A 14,515-nucleotide genomic window follows, 5' to 3' on the forward strand; every position below is an offset into this window, starting at 1 on the left:
TAGTATAGTATGGCAAAAAATGTGAAAAAACAAAAAAGTTTAATAAGGCATAAAAACATCAAAAAACGTCATATTATGATGAGAAATAAATACGTCATAGTATATTGACGCCTGAAAATTGAAAAAACAACATAGTATAGTATAGCGAAAAAAGTGAAAAAACGACATAGTATAGCATGGCAAAAAATGTGCAAAAACGACATAGTATAGTATGGCAAAAAATGTGAAAAAACAACAAAGTTTAATAAGGCATAAAAACATCAAAAAACGTCATAGTATAATGAGAAATAAGACGTCATAGTATATTGATGCCTGAAAATTGAAAAAATGTCAAAGTATAGTATGGTAAAAATTGAAAAAAATGACATAGTATAGTATGGCAAAAAATGTGAAAAAACAAAAAAGTTTAATAAGGCATAAAAACATCACAAAACGTCATAGTATAATGAGAAATAAGACGTCATAGTATATTGATGCCTGAAAATTGAAAAAAATGACAAACTTTAATAAGGCATAAAATCTGAAAAAACGACAAAGTTTAATAAGGCATAAAAACATCGAAAAACGTCATACTATAATGAGATATAAAGACATCATAGTATGCTGAGGCCTGAAAATTGAAAAAAATGACATAGTGTAGTATGGCAAAAAAAGTGAAAAAACAACAAAGTTTAATGTGGCATGAAAACATCAAAAAACGTCATGGTATAATGAGAAATAAAGACATCATAGTATATCTAGACCTGAAAATTGAAAAAAAATGTCACAGTACAGTATGGCAAAAGGAGTGAAAAAACAACATAGTATAGTACGTATCTGAAAAAACAACAAAATTTGTTAAGGCATAAAAACGTCATAGTATAATAAGATATAAAGACGTCATAGCATATTGAGGCCTGACAATTGTAAAGAATTTCATAGTATTGTATGTTAAAAATTGAAAAGAATTACAATCTAGTTTGGCAAAAAATGTGAAAAAACAACATATTATAGTATACCTTAAAAACATCAAAAAACGTCATAGTATAATAAGATATAAAGACGTCATAGTATATTGAGGCCTGAATATTGAAAAAAATGACATAGTATAGTATGGCAAGAATTGAAATAAATGACATAGTATAGTATGGCAAAAAATGTGAAAAAACAACTAAGTTTAATAAGGCATAAATACACCAAAAAACATCATAGTATAATAAGATATAAAGACATCATAGTATACTGAGGCCTGAAAATTGAAAAATAGGACATAGTATAGTATGGCAAAAAAAGTGAAAAAACAACAAAGTTTAATGAGGCATGAAAACATCAAAAAACGTCATAGTATAATGAGATATAAAGATGTCATGGTATATTAAGACCTGAAAATTGAAAAAAATGTCATAGTATACTATGGCAAACATTGGAAAAATTAAATAGTATAGTAAAGCAAAAAATGTGAAAAAACGACATAGTATAGTATGGCAATGAATGTGAAAACAACAACAAAGTATAATAAGGCATAAAAACATAAAAAAACGTCATAGTATAATAAGCAATAAAGACATCATAGTATCCTGAGGCCTGAAAATTGAAAAATAGGACATCATATAGTATGGCAAAAAAAGTGAAAATACGACAAAATTTATTGAGGGATGGGGCGTCGTGTGGCGTAGTGGTCTAAGCAGGCGCCCCATGTGTATAGGCTACAGCCCTAGCTGCAGTCTGCCCCGGTTCGAATCCCGTATCGGACGGCCTTTTGCTGCATGTCATTCCCCCTCTATCTGCCTCCCCGTTTCCTGTCTCTCTCCAGTATACTGTCCAATAAAGTAATAAAAAGCCCAAAAAATATACTTAAAAAAAAAAAATGTGTTAAGGCATATAAACATCAAACAACATCATAGTATAATAAGATATAAAGACATCATAGTATACTGAAGCCTGAAAATTGAAAAACAGGACATAGTATAGTATGGCAAAAAATGTGAAAAAACAAAAAAGTTTAATAAGGCATAAAAACATCAAAAAACGTCATAGTATAATAGGAAATAAAGACATCATAGTATATTGAGTCCTGAAAATTGAAAAAAACGACATAGTATAGTATGGCAAAAAATGTGAAAAAACAACAAAGTTTAATAAGGCATAAAAACATCAAAAAACGTCATGGTATAATAGGATATAAAGACATCATAGTATACTGAAGCCTGAAAATTGAAAAATAGGACATAGTATAGTATGGCAAAAAAAGTGAAAAGACGACATAGTATAGTATGGCAAAAAATGTGAAAAAACAAAAAAGTTTAATAAGGCATAAAAACATCAAAACACGTCATGGTATAATAGGATATAAAGACATCATAGTATATTGAGTACTGAAAATTGAAAAAAATGACATAGTATAGTATGGCAAAAAATGTGAAAAAACGAAATAGTATAATATGGCAAAAAATCTGAAAAAACAACAAAGTTTGATAAGGCATAAAAACATCAAAAAACGTCATAGTATAATAAGAAATAAATACGTCATAGTATATTGAGGCCTGAAAATTGAAAAAACAACATAGTATAGTATAGCAAAAAAAGGGAAAAAACGATATAGTATAGTATGGCAAAAAATCTGAAAAAACAACAAAGTTTGATAAGGCATAAAAACATCAAAAAACGTCATGGTATAATAGGATATAAAGACATCATAGTATATTGAGGCCTGAAAATTTTTAAAAAAATGACATAGTATAGTATGGCAAAAAAAGTGAAAAAAATTACATAGTATAGTATGGCAAAAAATGTGAAAAAACAACAAAGTTTGATAATGCATAAAAACATCAAAAAACGTCATAGTATAATAAGAAATAAATACGTCATAGTATATTGAGGCCTGAAAATTGAAAAAAATGACATAGTATAGTATAGCAAAAAAAGTGAAAAAACGACATAGTATAGTATGGCAAAAAATCTGAAAAAACAACAAAGTTTGATAAGGCATAAAAACATAACAAAACGTCATAATGTAATAAGACATAAAGACATCATAGTATATTGAGGCCTGAAAATTGAAAAAATGTCAAAGTATAGTATGGTAAAAATTGAAAAAAATGACATAGTATAGTATGGCAAAAAATGTGAAAAAATGACAAAGTATAGTATGGCAAAAATAGAAAAAAATGACATAGTATAGTATGGCAAAAAATGTGAAAAAACAAAAAAGTTTAATAAGGCATAAAAACATCAAAAACGTCATATTATAATAAGAAATAAAGATGTCATAGTATATTCATGCCTGAAAATTGGAAGAAATTACATAATATAGTATGGCAAAAAAAAGTGAAAAAACGACATAGTATAGTATGGTAAAAAATCTGAAAAAACAATAAAGTTTAATAAGGCATAAAAACATCAAAAAACGTCATAGTATAATAAGAAATAAAGACGTCATAGTATATGGAGGCCTGAAAATTGAAAAAATGGCATAATATAGCAAGGCGTATAAACATCATAGTATACTGAGGCAAAAAAATTGCAAAGTATACTACTGCATCAAACATCATAGTATAGTAAGGCATAAAATTGTCCAAAAAATTCGTAGTATACTATAACATGAAATGTCATAGTATAATAAGGCATAAAAATGGTTAAAAAAAAAATATGTCATAGTATAATGAGGTGAAAAAACGTCACAAAACATCATAGTATAGTAGGGCAAAAAACTGTCAAAAAACGTCATAGTATATTAATCTATAAAATTGTCAAAAAACGTCATAGTATACTATGTCATCAAACGTCATAGTATAATAAGGCAAAAAAATGTCATACTATGGTGAGGTATAAAATTGTCAAAAAAAGTAATAGTATAGTAAGGCATAAAATTGTCAAAAAATATCATAGTATATTATTGCATCAAATGGCATAGTATAATAAGGTATAAAATTGTCAAGAAACGTCATAGTATAATAAGCTATAAAATTGTCAAAAACTTCGTAGTATACTATAGCATAAAATATCATAGTATAATAAGCTATAAAACTGTCAAAAACATCATAGTATAGTAATGTATGAAAATGTCAAAAAACGTCATAGTATACTATGGCATCAAACCTCATAGTATACTATGGCATCAAACCTCATAGTATACTATGGCAAAAAAACGTCATACTATAGTGAGGATATAATTGTCAAAAAACGTCATAGTATACTATAGCATAAAATATCATCGTATAATAGGATATAAAATTGTCCAAAAATGTCGTAATATACTATGGCATGAAATGTCATAGTATTGTAAGGCATAAAATTGTCAAAAAATGTCATAGTATAATAAGATATAAAATTGTCACAAAACGTCACAGTATACTATGGCATAAAATGTCATTGTATATTAAGGCATAAAAATGGTAAAAAAAAAAAATGTCATAGTATAATAAGGTGAAAAAACGTCAAAAAACATCACAGTATAGTAAGGCAAAAAACTCTCAAAGAACATCATAGCATAATAAGGTATAAAATTGTCAAAAAACGTCATAGTATGCTATGATGACATAAAACATCATAGTATACTAATCTATAAAATTGTCCAAAAAACATCATAGTATACTATGGCATAAAACGTTATAGTATAATAAGGCAAAAAAAAACATCAAAAAACGTCATTGTATAGTTAGACAAAAAATCGTCAATATATGTCATAGTAAACTATGGCATCAAACGTCATAGTATATCAAAGCATAAAAACGGCAATAAACATCATAGTATAGTAAGGCAAAAAATTTACAATACCCTATCAGAACACGCAAACTCCTGCAGAAATTTCTCAACTGGGATTGGAAACTAGAACCTTTGTATTGAGAAGCAATACTTCCAACCACTTGACTACTTTGCCTGCCAGTTGAAATATGCATACTATAGTGAGGCAAAAAATGTCATGGTATAGTATGTCAAAAAAACGTTAAAATACGACATTGTATAGTAAAATATAAAATTGTCCAAAAACATCATAGAATACTATGGCATAAAAGGTCATAGTATAGTAAGGCATAAAAAAGGCAAAAAACATGATGGTATAGTAAGGCATTAAATCGTTAAAGAAAACGACATAGTATTGTAAGGCATTAAAATTTCATAAAACATCATAGTATACTATGGCATTAAACGCCATAGTATATTATGGCATTAAGACATCAAAAAACGTCATAGTATGGTAAGGCACAAAATTGTCAAAAAACGTCATAGTATACCTTGACATAAAACGTCAAAGTATAGTATGGCAAACAAATGTATAAAAACATCATAGTATACTATGGCATAAAATGTCATAGTATAGTAAGGTGAAAAAACATTAAAAAATGTCATAGTATAATAACGCATAAAATTGTCCAAAAAATGTCAATTCAATTAACTTAAATATAGGTTGGGACAATTTTGTCCTCCAAAAACACTATTAGGGACATGTCCCTACCGTCCATTTGCAAACTTACGCCCTTACCCTGAACTGTCCAACAGTGAGTCAGGCTTCTCTAGGAGTCAGAGACATTCTCACATTCTCAACCTGTAATACTCTGTTCGTGCTTCATGAGAAACATCAGAATCAGCTCGATATGTCAGGGCCCTTACCCCAGTCTGAACAGAGAGTTGACCAGTTTATACATTTTCTGCTGTTTACTGTGGGGGGGGGACAAAATGCTTTACTAAACATAGTTTAAACATTGAAGGGCGTCGAGTGGAATCAAGTTAACATTTCACCTCCCTGTATTGAGCTGACCCTGTCCCCCAAAAGACGTAAATGCATTCGCCTTCCTATTTCTCACAGCCTTGTTCTAAAATCTGGACTTTTAGGATTTTCATTTATTATTTTAGTTTGGATAGAATATTTCAGCTGTATGAGTCAAGGTGAGTTTAGGCACACAGGTGGGAGTGAATGGATAAGACTGTAAAATGTTAACTTCAAACACTTTTAAAATAATCACTTCTACTTCATCTGTTCCCAACACAGGTAAGCGTACTGCACAGCTTACAGGCTGGGGAACATGTCAATCACATGATAGCCCCGCCTCAGTACATGCAGGTGGTCCACCATCCGTCCATGATTCATGGCCTGTACCCCAGCCACAACTCAGGTAAGAAAACACACACTAGTTAAGTGTCTCTAATTCCTTTATACATAGCATTTTTTAACATTTTCTTTTTTGGTGGAGCAAGTGAGTGATATTTATGTTCTAAAAAACTCATAAAAAAGCATCCTGTGTTAATGGGAGAAGTCACTTGTCAGACAACAACTGTGTGACTTCTCCCATTAATACAGGATGATCCCATGGCACATCATTCTCTTAGAAATTTAGGGAATTTATACATCTATCAATGGCCCACTCAAGATACCAATAGTTCATATGGTTACATAATTTGAATGAATTATGAAAGATGCAAAGCAGAAGTTTTCATTCAATAGATTGTAATTTCTGTTTATAATTTTGTCAGTAGACCTGATTATATATTGTGATATCCACTTGTTATTTGTATATTTATATATGTATATTTTTTCCCTTCCCTGTATCGATATATGTGGAATATAACATGACAGAGTATACACAAACCACTGTCAATGATTAAAAGACACTCCCACAAGAGTGTAATTGTCACACATCTGGGAACACAAGATGGGTGGCCCGAAACATTAGGATAATTAATAAATTGTGATGCTGAGCAGTGTGAAGGATAATGTGACACTTCCCAACACACCTGCATGTAAGACATTTGGATGAGCAAATACCTTCATCGAGGAATAATTAATGTGAAAAAAAATGTAGAAGCTAGCTTGATAAAACATTCATGGGCATTTGGAAACTATCGTAGATTGAGGGAGACGTGTTAAGAATCAGATCCTGAGGTAAACTTGTCTAGATCCAAGGGAAACGCTCAGCTCTGTTTTCTAGTTTGTTTTATCTTATTGTTGATCGGATTGCAGCTCTCACACAGTGGTCCTCAGTGATAGAGAGCAGTGTAAACCTGCCCTGTCACATGATGCATCAGTCTCTTATTCCCATTCTTCTGTGCATGAGTGATCTGAAGTAAAGAGAGCACGGTGAGGAGGAGAGACCTTAGTCTTAATCTACCACACGAGATTTAATTATTCATCAGACTCTAATGGATTCTACTTACAGTCCTGGAGAGTTGTGTGGCTAGTGCTGTTAACAGCCCAGAGAGTTGGGGTGGGCTGTGTGTCTGGGAAAAGGAGGTCAGAGGAGCAGAGAGGGGGGTGAGTGGTTGGAAATCAGAGACTTATGTAAAAATAAAAAAAAGGGACTTCCAGCTGTAGTTTCAGCCATGACGACTTTTAGGCACATGTGAATGTTTCAGATGATATCACGCTGTGTGTTGAGTAACTGTGTGTGTGCGTGTGTGTGCGTGTGTGTGTGCGTGCGCGTGCATGCAAACACTCAACCAAGTTACTCGGAGTGGCTGCGTGAAGCTTTACTCTGAGAAAGATCAAAGAGCGTGAATTTAGTGTGAAATTCTCGGGAACTAGACTGAATCAAATGATCATCTGAAAAATCCCCTGCGAGTCTCACCCACGTTCATTAAACACACACACACAAACACACACACACACACACACACACCAGCAGAGACTGGTTGAGAGAGGGAAGGACGAGAGAAGTCGTGTTATTTCACTAGGCTGGAGATCAGAGCAGAAGAAATAAACATTTTAGATCAAGTGAAATCCCTCAGAGTATGTTGTGGTTATGCTACTAAATAGGGTTTATGATACACCCTTGCAGTTGTGTACTGCTCAGAGACCAAATCTAAATGTGTTTTAGTTTTTTAGAACTGAATTTGAAACAATCTGTATCTGACACACAGCTATCAGTCAGTTGAATTTCTTAACCTTTTTTAGTTTTTATTTGTCTGAATCTAAGCCAGCAGGCCTTGAACATTAATTTTAGTAAAAATGTGAACATGAAGAAAGTTATTGTGCTTTCCTTTGAGCACTTGAAGCCAAGACAGTTCACCTCAGCCAACTTTTTGTTTCAGCCTACATTAGTTGAAATACAGAGAAGAATCAGGGGCAAAGAGCATCACTGTGTCTCTGTCACTGAATAGGTAAAAACTCCATGACATTACAAACATTTCAGCCAAAAAGCACCACCTGTTATCTCACAGTTTGATGCTACGGGTTTTTTTGTCTAGCTATTGATCAGTAATTAATTCCGTCAAGTCAGATTTATTTATAGACCACATTAAAAACAAGAAACGCTGACCAAAATACTATATAGAATCAAAAAGACACGCTATAGTCACACTAACAGCTCCGACCAACAGACAGACAGAGGGACATCCTTAGAGACTCACCACCACTGTAACTTTTAAAACCAGAGCATAAAAAGACTCTGACAGGCCAGTAATGCTAAAGAAAAATGACATAAGAAAAGAAATGGACTTTCAGAATAATTAAAGATCACAATCATCAACAGAGGACCCATTTTATGTAAAGGTTAAAGAGGCCTCCTGTACAATAACATGAAAAAAAATACAAAAAATCAATAGGCTATTACAAAAGGCAATCGCTGTCAAAGAGACCAGAAAACCATAATAACAGCCTAAGACAAGCCTCAGCCACAACGACAGGAGAAAAAACTATTATTTCTGACACAATATAGACACTGTATTTCAGTCTGGCCTGACATGCCGACATGCAATCACTGGAGCCCCATACTGTACGTCACTGGTGTGGCTGATAACAAAATATATAGTTGCACTTTAATCTCTGTGTTTCGAAAACACAATTTACTTTTTTTTATTGTTTGGGGTCCAACTGACCTCAATTCCCTATGTGTAAGATTAACAATAATAATAATAATTATATATATAACTAAATCAACCTATTTTTCTTTTAAATGTGAGTATTTTTTTCTAAGTACTGAAGTGGTAACAAACAATTTGGGCTTGCACATCTAATGAAGGATGACAGCTACATGTATGTAATTGATCACAAAACATTGGAATTACACCACACAAGGAAATATTTCATGTTTTAAATGATGTATGAATGAATATATATTCTTTTTGTTTGGTTTTAAAGTAATTTGCATATAAAATAATATATGATGTCTTATCCTGCTTAGTGACATTACTTATCTTTGTTGTCACTTCCCATCACTGATAAACCTTTTACAACCTGGTATTAAATTCCAATAAAAGAAATCCTAATAGACTTATTTGGGATTAGGGAGGGGTGGTCTTATGTATGAAGTCCTGTTGACACCAGTTAAAAATAAAGAGAATAAAATGTGTTGTATTTAATCAGGTTTTACAGAAATGGTGCGCAGTTTCTGTATTTCTAAAACTAAAACTTTATAAGCAATTCTCGTAAGCCAAATATATTTTTTGGGCTGTTAAAGAGAGTTAGAGAAATCTTGTCCATACACATTAACAGTAAATACAGAGAAACTGATCAGTTAGTTAAAATGATTAGTGTTTATTTATTATATTTAAGAGTATTATTACAAAGACATGGCTGTAATTCAGACCTCAGCGGAAACACAAACGCAACACATCATCATCTTCCAGAAAACACACAAGAAGCCACGTAATCCATTCTTTACATTACAATCCTGAACCAGGGTTTTCTTTGTCTCAGATGCCTCCACTTCCTCCTGCAGCGCTACCTCCAGCTCATCATCCATGTACACAATCACACTGGTCTCCGGTCCGGCCAGCGATGTGATCTCAGTCACAGTAGTTTGCTCAGTGGCTGCCTGTTTATCCATAGAGACCTCTGGAGAAGCCTCTCTCTTCGTGAGGAATAGTCAATATAGAATGTGGGTAAAGAACATTTATATTGGAAAAATGATTCTGGAAAAAAACACTTCATTTTTTATTAAGAAATAACAACTTCTCAACTGTGCTGGGACTAAGACGATCTCTTATACTTTTTTTTTTTTTATGATCTCCCCGGCCTTTGAGAACAATCTTTCGCAGGACAAAGATGAAGCTGAGTTACACAGAAACCTACTGTCAGCTCGTAAAGACGCGGACAAATTTGTCTTTCCCAGTATTCAATATTTCAGCCAGCTAGCCCCCGGAGTGTCTCGTCACTTTCCGATAGCGACTCACTGTAGCCTCCGATCTTCCCTGAAGACGTGGCGCTGCTCGGCGGGCGAATTATAACCTCTTGTCTTGTAAACACGACGACGGCCGAAGCTCTCGAAAAGCGACAATCATCACCACCTGCTCCCGGCAACTAAAAAAACAAAAGAAAAAAACATGTTTAGCAGCAGAGAAAACCTCCAAATAACGCCTTTAAAGGAAGGCTAAACATACAGTAAGTCAGAGTTGACAGGTAGCCCCCTAAATTCATGTAACATATGAATCCAAAACTGCTGTTTAAGATGATGAATCTGAACTGATGAAGGCCTGCTGCTGGCCTAGGTCTACACTGCCAGCCCCGACCCAGCTATTCCCTTTCATTCATTCCTCAGCCATTAGAGCGAAGCCGATGTATTTCATCAGCCTGGCAAACTGTCTCTTTTGCTCTTGCTACAGGGCATTGTGTATCAAATGCTGGGCAATAAGAGAGAGACAATGTCATTTGAAAATAACAAAATAAAGACTCAACAAGTGCCAGAAGCTTTACAGAACAACCCAACACAAAAACCCCTGACGTACATTTTTTTTCAGCTTCTCTCACCTCTCTATCTTCTCTCCTCTTGTTTTCAGGCGTACCCAGTGCTGCCACAGTGGTAATCGTCATGTGCATCGCTGCGCTGGTGGTGGTCGTGGTGCTGGGCATCTACCGCATTCACCTGACCCACCAGCAGGAGGTCAAGCTGGCCGAGACGGCTAAAGAGGCGGACGCGACCTGGAATGACTCTGCTCTGACGATCACAGTCAACCCAATGGAGGTAGGAGGACTGGAGGCATGTGGCAGGGTGCTGTCAGGGAGGGGATAAGGAGGGAAATAGGAGGTAAATAAGATGGACTGGATGTTAGTGACTGGAATATAAAAGGTACATCAATGATCTGCTTGGTCATTAAGAATTAAATGCTTCGGCTGTCTTGCTTTCAAAACTAATTTCTAATCAGTTTCTGAAACTCTCTCTCACCACAGAACGTGGAGGAGCCCCAGGCTGCAGAGGAGGAGGCCAGCGAGGAGGAGGAGGATGACGACGAAGAGGAGGAGGAGGAAGACGACGAGGAAGAGGACGAAGAAGACGACATCACCAGCGCTGAGTCAGATGACAGCGAGGAGGAAGTGGATGTCCAGCTACCCAGGATGCAACGCTCAAGCAAGAAGGGCCAAAACTGGGACAAAACAACAATATCTTATTGAAACACACACACACCCACACACACACCCCCACACACACACACACACACACACACCCACACACACACACACACACACACTGTCACGCACACACACGTCCTGCAACACGTCCATATTTAAACCTCAAATCAGAAGGTTAAAACAAAAAGACTTTATGTGATGTTGATGATCTAAAAATTAGGTCATCTCTACTATACTGAAACACACACAAACACACACGCACACACACACACACATACACACACACACACACACACACACGCACACACACACCCAGTGCAATGATTTAACCATAGCCTTGTCAGAAAACCTCCCATTTTCTACAGCTGATAAGAAACGATATGACACTAAAACTGCTCATCAATCAAACGACTTTCATTCTTCTTAAAGGGACAGCTCGCCAAATTTAGATCATTCCCCTGAGAGATGTTTTTCCTCTCCCATTACAGTCCACATCACAACGACAGTCTTTAGTGAAATAAAGTTGTACGAGTCCCATTTTCCCAATTAAACCCCTGCAAACATCCATTCAGTTTGACGTGTCAGATTCCACAGTGAGATTTCTGATGTCCCATGAAAATGCAAAACAGTCTTTTATTTAAGAAAACTGAGTTGCAAAAGTAAAGAAACTGACTATTTTTGGTTTGTATACTTCATGTTATTTATCAGTCTTTATTCTAGCCTCTGTGGCAAAGCCAGGTGATTTTACAGAAATAGCATATTTTCAATGGTACTCAAAAACAAACAAAAGAAAAAAAAAGATAATCGGTGTGCTGTCGCAGACGTCATGTTGAACTAGCCGAGGGGTCTGAGTTCTGGGTTTTTGGGAAAGACAGAGGAGTCTCCTTGTAAATTTTTATACGCTCCTTTCTTGTAAATATTGAGTATAGTAGGTGACCCTCCCACCCCTCCGCCACCCCCTCTTTCTCCACCCAGAGACCCTCCTCCACCTGTACACAACACACGTCACCTCTCCATGTATATGTACACACCCCGAACCCTTAGAGAGTCTTTACGGAAACGACCCCCTTCAGTCGTCTGTGTGTGTTTCTAGCTCAGTGTTCAAATCATTCCAGCTGACGGCGACTTGGGTTTTGTTTGGATGGATGTGCCGCTGCCTCCATAGTGACTGAGTCAGTAGGCAGTCGATGTGCATGCGAAGAGATTCCAGACTCGTTAAGTCTAAATCAAACAGCAGGGACGCAACAGAGAAGGGAGTCCTCTCACTATCCATGTATAAACCACAAGATTTGCTCAAATTGAATTTTATTCTCAGGTGTGTCTCAGTACTCAGTGAGTGGGAAAGCTACACTATTAATTCCACAATCTCACTCCTAGTAGTCATTAATGCTGCATTGCAAAGATGTTGGAAAGTCAGAAATCCATACTCTCCATGAGGACTGATGCAGTGGAGCAGCCTTGAGTTGGAGGTCAAGAGACACAGTTATCTGACGTCATCATTAAAGCCCCACTGCAACTCAAGTGTTGAGGCCAAGACCAATATTGATATTTGACTTTTAAAAATCTGATAACAACATTTCACACAAAATAACGTACATTTTTTTGATATGCGTCCCTTTGGGGACTTTGGTTCGTAAGGATTTGTGACCCAGTATTGCACTGAGCAGAACAACAACTTGTACAACTGTACATTTCAAACAGTAAACTTTACCAGAATAACAACTATAAACAGCAAAAATATTAAATATCAAATATTTTAATTAAGAGCTTTAATTATAGAGACCTATAATAAAGATTCAGTGAAGTATGTGTGTATGTGGATAAGCCTGGAACATTAAGCTGCACTAATCAATATTTTTTATAATAATAATAATAGATAAAATAACTAAACGTAATATAAAAGGTGTTGCTTATAGTGACAAAGTGAGAATTATCACCCAACTCTGCAGTTCCCCTCAGCTATACAAAACATTTTAGCGTTTATGAGATTATTCTTTTGCATTTTGCAACTTTAATGTTTTGGTTCATCATCAGCTGTTTTCAGAAAGCTGTGATAACTGTGTGCTACCTGCCCAGGACCAAACGGCAAAATGACAGACAAGGATAGCAACTAGCTGGTGAGCGTTTTGAAGCATTTAGCAGCTAAAGAGACGGATATTTTTTCTCATGAGTTGGTGGAAATCAAAACAGAGCTAGAAGAGAGTGAGTACTAGATGTACATTCATCAGATGGACACAAACACAAATTGGCAGCTGTTTGCTAATAGATTCACTATATCAACTTAGACTGCCCCCAAGTGGCCAAAATAAATCCATTAATGTTCCATCCAATCCATTTTCTGTTTTTTTACTTATCGACTGACATACACTAAAACTGACTGATAGCAGCGGCCCGTCTGTAAAATCAGTCAGACTCTGACATGAACCTTTAAAGCTGCACAGCATTACTTTTACATCCTATAATATAATCCATACACTTTAATAACTTCAATAACAGTCTATACTGTAAGTAGCTAGCTAATGCTGCCGAACACCGCTGACTCACAGAGAGCTGTCCTTTGTGGCCAGAAGGTAAAGGGAACTTAACTTTCCTGATTTCTTTCCCAAGCTGGGTAACTGGAATGCACAAAGTGTGCAATTACAACTCACCTGCAAGAAACTCTCAACTTTTCCAAACTTCTAACTTTGAATGAAATGCAGCATTAATGGAAAAGATTTAGGTCTAGGGAATGAAGTCACATTACATAAATCCCACTTCATTAGCAGCACTTGGGGCCACCGACTTGTGAAGTTGCCTGGTGCAACTTAAAGATAAAGGGAGAGAGAGGTGAATGCATTTAGCAGTGTCACAATTGACATAATCAGAAAAAAAAAAAACCCCAGTCAAAGGTTTCTTCACCTTGATGTGAACGGGCATTAATCTCTGGCTTTGGCCATCCTTAATCCAGTCTGTGTGTATTGTTCGATAGCAAAGACTCTGACAAACTGCAGAAGAAAACAGATGTGCGCAGCGGTTGATGGTCTGCCACTGATAAATCAAAGGTTCGGTTAAAGTCACAAGCACTGGAACGTTTCCTGCTCTAACCTATAGACTGCTGTCCTCTTGGGTGTAGCTGGGAGATCCTACTGTATGTGTAAACTGTAGCTCTATGTTCATGTACAGATCTCATATGTTGTTTGAGAGTCTTCCTCATCTACTGTGACACCTGGTCTTGTGACGTCACCTCTTCACTTGCAACCTTCCCTCACCCCCCCC

General features: G+C 35.6%; 1 protein-coding gene across 1 annotated transcript in view; it reads left to right on the forward strand.

Annotated features, from left to right (window-relative positions):
• Positions 1–14,509, forward strand: part of LOC111668877 (calsyntenin-2) — a 251,382-nt gene extending 236,873 nt beyond the window's left edge. The window contains exons 15-17 of the mRNA XM_023425028.2: positions 5,969–6,092; positions 10,690–10,874; positions 11,081–14,509. Of these exons, the coding sequence (XP_023280796.1) occupies positions 5,969–6,092; positions 10,690–10,874; positions 11,081–11,302 (531 nt within the window). The 3' untranslated portion in view covers positions 11,303–14,509. The remainder of the gene's footprint in view (positions 1–5,968; positions 6,093–10,689; positions 10,875–11,080) is intronic.
• The last annotated feature ends 6 nt before the right edge of the window (positions 14,510–14,515 follow it).

The sequence above is a fragment of the Seriola lalandi genome, unplaced genomic scaffold (genome assembly GCF_002814215.2).
Source record: "Seriola lalandi dorsalis isolate HSWRI2012SDOR001 ecotype SW California unplaced genomic scaffold, Sedor1 jcf7180002054764, whole genome shotgun sequence".
In the NCBI taxonomy this organism is placed as follows: Eukaryota; Metazoa; Chordata; class Actinopteri; order Carangiformes; family Carangidae; genus Seriola; species Seriola lalandi.